Raw genomic sequence first — 9,843 nt, 5'->3', positions numbered from 1 at the left:
TGTATATTTTAATTTTATTTTGTGTTATTTTTATATTTTCTTCCGTTTCTCTTGTATATTTTTAAAATTTTTGTTCTAAATTTTGATTTAAATATTTATATTCTATACATGGAACGTATCTGTTCCATTTTCGTTTTTTTAGACCTGAGGATGGCCTGTTAATCAGGTTGAAAGCGTTTGTGTTTAAAATATATAATTCTCAGCAAAATTAAGGTGTTCTAATATATATGTTTACTTGCTGAGCACTTTTAATGTTATTGTTGAACAAGAGAAATGTTTGTATAAATTGCAAGAATATCATGCTAATTTTGACATCTTCTCTGTTCTGTCATGATTTTGTAACCATATTAAAAATCACTAGAAACACCCGACAACAAAGGTCACTAATTAGTGGCGATATCACACTTTCTTTTTATTCCTTTTTCTACTTTGTTAATTACTTTAACTTTTCTCTCCAAAGTTAAAAAATTATTGTATGATCCACACTTCAGACATGATACAATACAGTAAGAATAGGCAACTAAACTACAGTACACTGCTATTCCAAAGTACTATACAGTACACTAAACGATTAGAGATAATCACTAGTATCTAAAACCTAGCTTGTGACATAATGTAGTGAAAATTTTGAACATTCTGGAAATTTCAAACAAATTAAATATTTAACAACGATAGGTCTCCTACTGTATTTTATCCATTATACTGTATATAGCTTGTCAATAAACCAAAATTAGGACATAAAAGCAGAAAGGATGACTGCAAGACAAGCAAGAATTCCAAGAAAACAGATATTATGCAATGGTAAAATTCTAGTAATTTTCAAAATATAAAGTTACTCCTGCTTCAAATTATCTAAAAATTAGAAAAAATTTTGAATTAAACAGCTAATTTTAACATTGCATGTAATAGGATACTGAAAGGAAATTTTTAAAATATGAAACATTCAAAAATTTGAATTAACTAAATTCAAATTAAACAAGTTCAACTGTACTGCTTTTTTTTTCTTTTGAAAGACATGTACAGTTGAACTCTTACAGTTGATCCTTGACCTTCAGCTTTCTACTTTTGTGAAAAATGAGTATAGGAAAAATTTTGACCTTAACTGGAATTGAGGTTAAATCTAATAACTAATTTATGAAGATTTAATAATAATAGTGTTTATGGAAGATTAGAAAACCAGGAAACGACTTATCCACTTACTAGTATTGTATATTTTCTCCTACTATCATTAATTTTGATATACAGTTCAATATAATTACATTTAAACAAAACAAAATTCAATGACATCGCACGAATCTTACCAGAAGTAACGATATCGGTCTTTGGTTCTTCTTCTTCAATGTTACTATTTCCATTCATGTTCTGCACCACTACTAGATGGTCTGGTAAGCTAGTTGGAGCTGCCATTGAAATAAGTCCTCCAGGTATTGATGCATTCTGATTTACCATTGCGGCAGTCCCCATAGTTAGCAGATTACCTAAAGTACTTGGCTGTGAACATGATACCAGACTATCCTGAAATAAAATATTTACAGAGATTGAGGAATTCCAATTATTAACAACATACAAATTTTATATGAGTAATTATTCTGTACACTTACCATTACATTTGGTTTAGTCCTCAAACAAATATATTTTAATATTATCTGTGTTTAAAAAATTAAACACAATCATCATTTTTAAGCAAATCTCTGGTATTTTCTTCTCCTTATTCATTATTGACAATTTAAACCTGCAATAAAATAATAGCAATATCTTGATTCTGAAATATAAAAGTCTGATGAATGAATCATAAATTTCACAGAACAAATGAAAAATAACTGTGAAAACAAATATGATTTCTATAAAATTCGTATTGTTTTATTGATTCCACACTCAAGCTAATATTACTTTTGAATAATATACAGTACTTACAAACTAACAAAACTATAAATAGGAATGTAGCAAGTACAAACACCAGTATCAAATCTGTGGGCGAGTACTCTGACTCCTGCAACAACTCCTACCATTTGCTGACTATCAAACATTCAAGTATTTTAAGTTTTGGTTGAAATAAAAAGATGTTAATTTTCTCAAAATTATCAATTTTTGGACATCATATAAGTTTAAGTACATAAACATTGCTTGTTTTTTCAATACCTACCCATTCCCCAGATCTGAAAGCGATCCCGACTTAAAATTGCAATTTTTTTTAATAAAATGCAGAAGTGGAGCTTTACATTGGATACTTTTTTAGTACCTCAGAATAACCATGTGTTTGAGCTCTTCTTGTGAGAGCCAAACATATCTAAAAGGCAGATTACTTTCAGACTTTAATTAAATTAATCAATAATTAGCTTTATTAGAAAGCCTGGAAATAATTCTTCTTTCTGATATATTTGGTTATTAAAACCAGTCTATGTTTCTAAGATTAGAAATAAAGATACAAGTAAATCAATACACTATTTTTTCTGAAAATCTAGATTTTGATATTTATTATTATGTTCTTTTCAGTTTTCTCATCTTCAAAATACAAAAAAAATTTGATAATACAGTTGTCCCTTGATAATCCGACAGGTATGGGACCAAAGGTGTGTCAGATTACCAAAAGTGTCCGGATTACCGAAAATAATTACATATTTCGCATTGTTTTGCTAGCAGTAACTTACAATATTCTCTACTCCAACTGTTCGAACAGAACTGCTCACATAAAACACACGAAATGTGTGTCATCGAGTAAGAATTGGATGGGGAGATTCACATCGCGACATGCTTCTGTGCAAGCAGACACGTAACGGGGACGGGTACCTTGACGGGAGGTGCATCGGACTACTGAGCATGTCGGATTAAAAAACATCGGACTATAGAGGGACAACTGTAATAACAATCTTTTTACAAAATTTAAAAAGATCATTAGGTTTAAAATAAAAACTTAATCTCAAAATTCTTTAAACAAAACCATTTAAACTCCAGCTTTTATTTGTTATTTATTTATTGATTTTTCACTTGGAATTCAAGTTCTCTTTTACAGATTAACTTAACATATTAAAAGATTAAATTTTCTTTTAAAATTATTTATTTTGGGATTTGTGCCTCTTAAGTTATGGCCACATCTATATAACAATACTGTGGACAGTGTTTTGTTATCTCATTACAAATCATTTTTGTAAACAGAGAGAATGATTTTGATATACAGTGCATTGACATGAAAATCTCAATACATCCATTGGTTTCAGTACAGTATGTTTGTTTTGTACCATATACACCATGACAGCTTTTCACACAACATTTCAACAAACCACTTTATCTAGTAAACATGGATGCAGCTCCAGTTGCTTAAAGTGTGTCCACACCTAAGGAATGCTTCATACTACATCATTCTTTGATACCCTTTGTTGAAAAACTGATAAGCAATGCATCAGTGGCAAACTATTTCACAAACCTTCAAACTGACATCAAATGTTGCTGAGTCCTTTCCCACATGCAAACTGGTTTATCAAGTGGTAACAGCATGATGTTTGTTATGTTGTTACATAGATGTAGACAGCTTAAGGATAAATTTTGGCAGTCTTAAAAGTACTTGGGATAAAATATATTTAAAATAATCAAACACCTTAGTATTTCCAGCAATGAAGTATTTAATAAAATAAAAAATAAAACGTTTTCGACTATATTTAATAGTCTTCCTCAGTTAAGCCACTTTAAAATGAAAATAAACATAAAATAGAACACAAGCAATACAACAGTTTAAAAAATTGAAATTAATTACAACAAAATCAAATAAAACGTAAAAAACAAAATTAAATTACAAATAAAATATTACGAAATTAATTGTGGTAGAGAATTTTAAAAAAAAATTAATTGTCGTGATAAAAAGATTTCCATGCGCAGGATAGACTTTCTGTGTCTCTATGGTTGATGCATCCTTTGTTAATATGTGCCTTGTAAATTTCAAGTTTTTCAATATGTTTAAGGACTTGTTTGTTGATGGCGGTCCTACTTATGGATGCTTTGTCCCAATGTACCTGTACATTAATATCTTGATGTTTAGCAAAGGCTGCAAGGATGTTTTTAGTAATAGAATACTTATGTTCTTTAATCCTCTGTTTTAAAAGTCTCATAGTGGCACCAACGTAAACGAGATCTGAATTAAAACGGCGGTCACTTAAAGGAATAGAATAAACTCCTGTACTATTGTTACGGTTTCCTTTCTTCTTATCATTTCGTACAATTCTATAAATCGTCGGATTACGACAATAAATAACTCTTAAATTATTCTTGTGAGATACTTTTTTAATCATCGATTGTAGGAAATATATATAGTTGAGAACTACTTTTCATCCTTGGTTCTTAGTTGTAGGTTGCTTATTTGTTTGATTACGAAATTTATCAATAAGAGCGTTAATTTCACTTATTCAATATCCCTGTTGTACAGCTATTGTACGTATGTAATTTAATTCTCTATGTGTGCCAACCATACTCGTACAGTGGGTATAGGCCCGCTTTATCCATGATCGAAAGGCTGCATTCTTAAAATTCTGAGGATCAAAGGAATTCTTCAGTATAATAATAGGTAGATAGCTAGGCTTTCGATAAATATCTGTCCATATTTCCCCATATTTACAAGTAATGGACAGAACCAGAAAATTTACGTTAATGTCACTTTTCTGTTCCAATGATAAAGTCACACCATATGGGTTGTTATTCATTTTGTTAAGGAAATATTGAGTGCTATTACTATTCCTCCAAATGATGAAAACATCATCAATATATCTTGCATATACAAGTATGTCATTTATAAAGATGGGCAGCACATTACTTTCTAATCATCGTAATACTAGTTCACATAATAACGGAGATATCGGACTCCCCATTGGAACCCCTCTTTCGTGTAAATGTGTTCCCTTCAAATACAAAAAACGAAGTATAACAAATTAGGTGTGCAAGCTCTAAAATGTGTTGGTGATACTTCGTTGGATTATTAATGTTAGTAATAAGGAAGCCTCTCAGCTCGCAAAAGCAAGGCGGTAATTTTATAGATGGAAATAAAGATTTAAAATCCATCATGGTCATATCTTCGTTATCTTCAAGGTTAATGTTTCTGAGCTTGTCCACCAGTTGAACAGAGTTATTAATAGCATATGGGTAATCTTGAATCCTTGGTCAAATAAATTTAACCAGTTGTTTCTCAATTGCAAAAGTAGGGGATCCGCATTTCTCTATAACAGGACTTATAAGGCAGTCAGGCTTATGAGTTTTGCCAAAAGCAAAGATTCTCGGTGTACTTGGTGCTTGTACTACAGAGTTATGCATTCATAAATAGTGAGCTAAAGGGGTTGAAGAGAATAAAATGTGTGGTAAATATTAATTTATTAAGATTTTTAATAACTTTGTAAGAACTTGGAATGCTTCTGAATTGTGTTATTTATTTCTTTCCTTTCCCCTTTTTAATTAAAAAAAAACTGATACTCAAATTCAGTAAAAAAATTATTTTGTCAAAATTTTTGTTTGATACTCTGAAGACAACACCCAAAAATATTAAGCATTGAAATCTATATTTCTCAAAAACTTTTGATTTACTTAAAACATGTTAGAAGGATTCAAGATACAATAAATAGTACTTAACTGCTACTACATAGAATTGAAGATTATTATTTATGATTGAACAGAAGTGAGAAAAATCATTTGGCTATCAAAGAAAAACTATAAAAACTGAATAGATGGAATGTATTAAAAAGTTGATGTCATGCACACATACAGTAGTGAATAATCACTTTTATAGCTTAAAGTTTCTTATGTAATTCAAATTAATGTGTTTTTTATTATTTCTTTTCTGTCATAGCAATTGAAATTGCCATTAGTTTATATATTTTTAAATAGAATGACATTGTTATTCTATTTAAAAATTCATTAGTATTCCTAATACAAAATATATGGTTTTTGTATAAATATAGTTTTTTTGGTAAAGTTTTGTGTGATCACGACACTTAAAAAAAGCTATATTTTTGAAAGCGAAAAACATTTCAAACTGAAATTTGATTACAAAGTGCTGTATGTTTTGATATTTGCATCCATATCTACATTGTTTGACTCATATGCCCAGATGGCACCACAATACCCAGCATATGGTGAAAAGTTTTGTAACATTCTTTTTGATTGGTGGCTAGTATCAATTACAACTGTATTCACAATTGCTGAGTGCGTGTTTATTGTTCAAAGTTATTGGAATTCTGGCACTTTCGAAGAGTGTCAAAAAAAATATTAAGAAAAAATTTTCCAGTTGGGAATCACCTACGAAACCCACAATTTCAAACCTTGTGAAGAAACTAGTCAACAGGAAGCCTTGTTAATAAGCATGCAGGAGGGAAACCCACAATGTCAAAAAACACTGTATAGTATGTAAAACAAGGTTTATTAGTCTCCAAAGAAATTGTTACAAATTGTTGCAAGAAACAGGACTGTCATATTCCAACTGATAGAAGACTGTAAAAATGAATAAACTGAAGCCATGTTGTATTACAGTTGTTCATTGACATGCCAAAACAAATGAATTAATGCCATTGGTTTAAGGAATTTGTCAGGTTCCCCTTTTCAGTCTATGTGACTCACAGAATACACAAATTTAGTTGAGTAAGAGAATCCGCATGTTATTCATGAGGACAGAATGCATCCCACAATGATTGGCATATAATCTGTCATTTCACAAAACTGAATAACCAGTCCCATTTTCTTTGAACAGACTGTCAACATAGAAGTGTATCTCAATATCTTCACGCAATTTGTGAATCGATTTGATGATATTTAATGATATTTAATTGCAGAATGGCTTCTTCCGACAAGATGGTGCAACTTGTCACACTTCTAATGCCAGTATGGCTGAGATTCCGATTACTTCTTATGGAATCATCTGAAAGATGCTATAAACAGAAATAAGCCTAAGATGATTCAGCAGCAGATCATCAATACACAGGAAATTGAAGCAATAAATACTAACATGCTAAATCTTACATTTGACAATTTACAGGAACAAGTTGATCTCTGTTTGGATGCCAGCAGAAGACATTTTCAGTATATTCTGTAAAATCGATATGGTTGTGAAGAGGTAAAGCACTTATGTATTTAAATTTCAGCTTGAAATGTTTTTCCTTTCAAAATTACAATGCTTTTTCTTGGGTAAAGTCCCTTATGAATCATCCTGTACATCATAATTTGAAAGTATTTGAATGTTGTTTTCCTAGTTTTTGTAATTTTTTTCCTCCATTAAAAATTATTCATTATTTCATTTTACTTATACAATTATAAGCACAATAAACAATAGACACATAATCACTTAGGGATTTTCCCTATAATGATGATAATTTTGACCAATTACATTAAGCAGGATAAGTAAATAAGACTAGAATTAGTAGAAATCCTGGTTTTACTGACTCCAATGATAAAAGGACATATTAAAATAATTTTTAAAAAATTTATTAGTTGAAGATTTCTTAATTATAATTATTATGAACTAATAGTAAGTCATCTAGTGTTATTTGCTAGTAGGGTTACTGTTTTTATCAACAACTCATGTATAGTTGAAGTAAGAAATGACAATAATTTAAATTACTGTACTGCAAGCAAAAAATTATTAAAAATTCATTATCATTTAATGTTTCAAACACTGGTTAAAACTGATGATGATATCTAATGATTATACATTATATTGAGACTGATAATGGAAAACACAGCTTAAAAATGCCTGTTTACTTGAAGATAACTATAATGGTGACTATAACTGACATTTTAATTACAGCAAGTAAAGTTCAATAATTATATTTTAACTTGTATATTTTGGAACGTGTTAATGGGCCAAAAGCCAGTTTATGATTCATTTGATTTATTAAAAGTGACTAAATCATAAAAGCAACATGTCGCAATTCCAAACTTACTTTAGCCATTCTCAAAATAATGTTAAAATATATTTCTTAATTGACTTTTAGACCACTCTGAATTTTATTATATCTAATCACACCATTGATAAATAGATATCTGATGACACGCAAACAATACTTAGTAAAAAATTAGTAAATGCTAAAATGTTTATTACAGTTCTCTTGTTTAGCAGAATATTTTATGCTATTTGTATGCATTTGTAGCTAGAACTATTTTAAGATGTCCAAGACATAACCTTTCTCACTTGTTTCTAGCCGTTTATATACGAGTACGAACGTTTTTGGCCTTCTTAGTAGGCCTTCTTCAGGTACACTGTGGTCTGTTAGAGCGTCAGTTGGTAGAAATTTAAACGGTGTAAATGTTTACATACGTATCGTCTTACCAGTGACAACATTGTTGATGATATGGTATAGACAATACAGAGGGCGTTAAATTTTTCCTTTGGTAAAAAGGAAGGTGTGCAGATAGTTCATGATGGGATAATTGCTAAAGTTGGGAAATAAAATTGGAAAATAAACGTGCTATGTAAAGAAAATGCACTATCATGATAGGGGGTTAATGGGGAGTGATTTCATAGTTGATAATGGAGCATAGACGATGCTGACGTTGTTAAATAGCTAATGATATAATAAGAAAAAGCGTGTGAACGACCATAGATGGGAAAGATGCTACACTTGGAAAGCAGAATTGGAAAATAAACGCAACAAGTAAAAAAGCGCTAACAGGGGTGCACGTGGTGAGGGTGGGTTGGTCTATTTAGTTTAAGGGGTTATCAAAGAGTGATTTCCATGCGGTGGAGAGTGAGTCTGCATCTCTGCTGTTGATACAACTGTCTTTGAGGGATTGCTTAAATATTTCAATGGTTTCAACTGTTCTAAGCTTACTGTTGTTGTGCATAGGAATAATAATCTTTGCCTCTTCCCATTTGGTCGTTATACTAGGTTTGCTTGCAAACTGGGCTAGTAGAAGTGAACTTTTTGTTGTATGCATCATATTTGTGTTCAGCTATCCTCCTTTTAAGTGATCTATTGGTTGAACCAATGTATGTTAGTTTTTTGCACGGGTTAGATCTGCTGTCCTCTAGTGGGACCGTGTAGACTCCTGGTCTCCTGGCTTCGCTGCATTTGTCCTTAGTATTAGCCAGAAGTTTATAAATCGTAGGGTTGTGTCTGTATGCAAGAGTAGCATTGACCTTTTTTGCTATGAATTTAAAAGGCTTGGCTCATTCTAGGGTCAAAATTGACGATAATGCACTTTGTTGCTTTAGAGGTTTGGAATTGACATCTTCAGCTGTTAGGCATCTATGAATTTTTCATAGCACAAGCAATCACTGATTGCATTTTTTATTTTTAAAATATAAAAATTGTAACATAATTTCAAGAAGAAATCAATAAGTTTGGCAATGCCAATCCATAATTCCTTAACAGACATGTGGTAATACTGGTGAGACTGTTTTAAAATGAAAATACCGCTGACCCAAAATGTCTTCTTAATACACACATTTTGGTTGATTTTGACCCACAGCCAAAAAAGGTGCCAACCCCTGAAATAAAGTATAGAGCACAAAAGCCCCATGAATTATTTAATACGTCTTTAACACAGCACTTATCTAATGTGCTGCACCAAACGTAAGACTGACGAAAGCTTGGTATGGAGCTTGCCAGTCTAGGAGAAGTGTGGTCCAATTTTGCCTTTTTTAAACAAATGAAATACATAGAGAATGTTTTTCTTTATTACTAAATAGCATCTTAAATACTTTATTTTTTAGAAAAAATAACATTAATTTATATGAATAGGAACCAATTTAAGACCCTAAGTTTTCTCTGAGCCTGAGGTAACATCCCTAGCTCTCTCTTTCAGTGTCCTGACCAAAGGTTATCTTTAGTCTCTTCATTAGTTGAGCATACAAATGATTAATACGTGCCTAAATGT

General features: G+C 31.0%; 1 protein-coding gene across 2 annotated transcripts in view; it reads right to left on the bottom strand.

The window, feature by feature from the left end:
- Nucleotides 1-9,843, bottom strand: part of LOC111636292 (POU domain, class 6, transcription factor 2-like) — a 50,707-nt gene that overhangs the window by 22,723 nt on the left and 18,141 nt on the right. For both annotated transcript variants that reach the window (XM_023381506.1, XM_023381507.1), the window contains 2 exons: nt 1,602-1,732; nt 1,302-1,515 (listed from right to left, as the gene is read on the bottom strand). In XM_023381506.1, the coding sequence (XP_023237274.1) occupies nt 1,302-1,515; nt 1,602-1,604 (217 nt within the window). In that variant the 5' untranslated portion in view covers nt 1,605-1,732. The remainder of the gene's footprint in view (nt 1-1,301; nt 1,516-1,601; nt 1,733-9,843) is intronic.

This window comes from Centruroides sculpturatus, unplaced genomic scaffold, assembly GCF_000671375.1.
Source record: "Centruroides sculpturatus isolate CEXI.00-Female unplaced genomic scaffold, Cexi_2.0 scaffold984, whole genome shotgun sequence".
Lineage (NCBI taxonomy): Eukaryota > Metazoa > Arthropoda > Arachnida > Scorpiones > Buthidae > Centruroides > Centruroides sculpturatus.
This window is presented reverse-complemented; position numbering and strand designations above follow the sequence as displayed.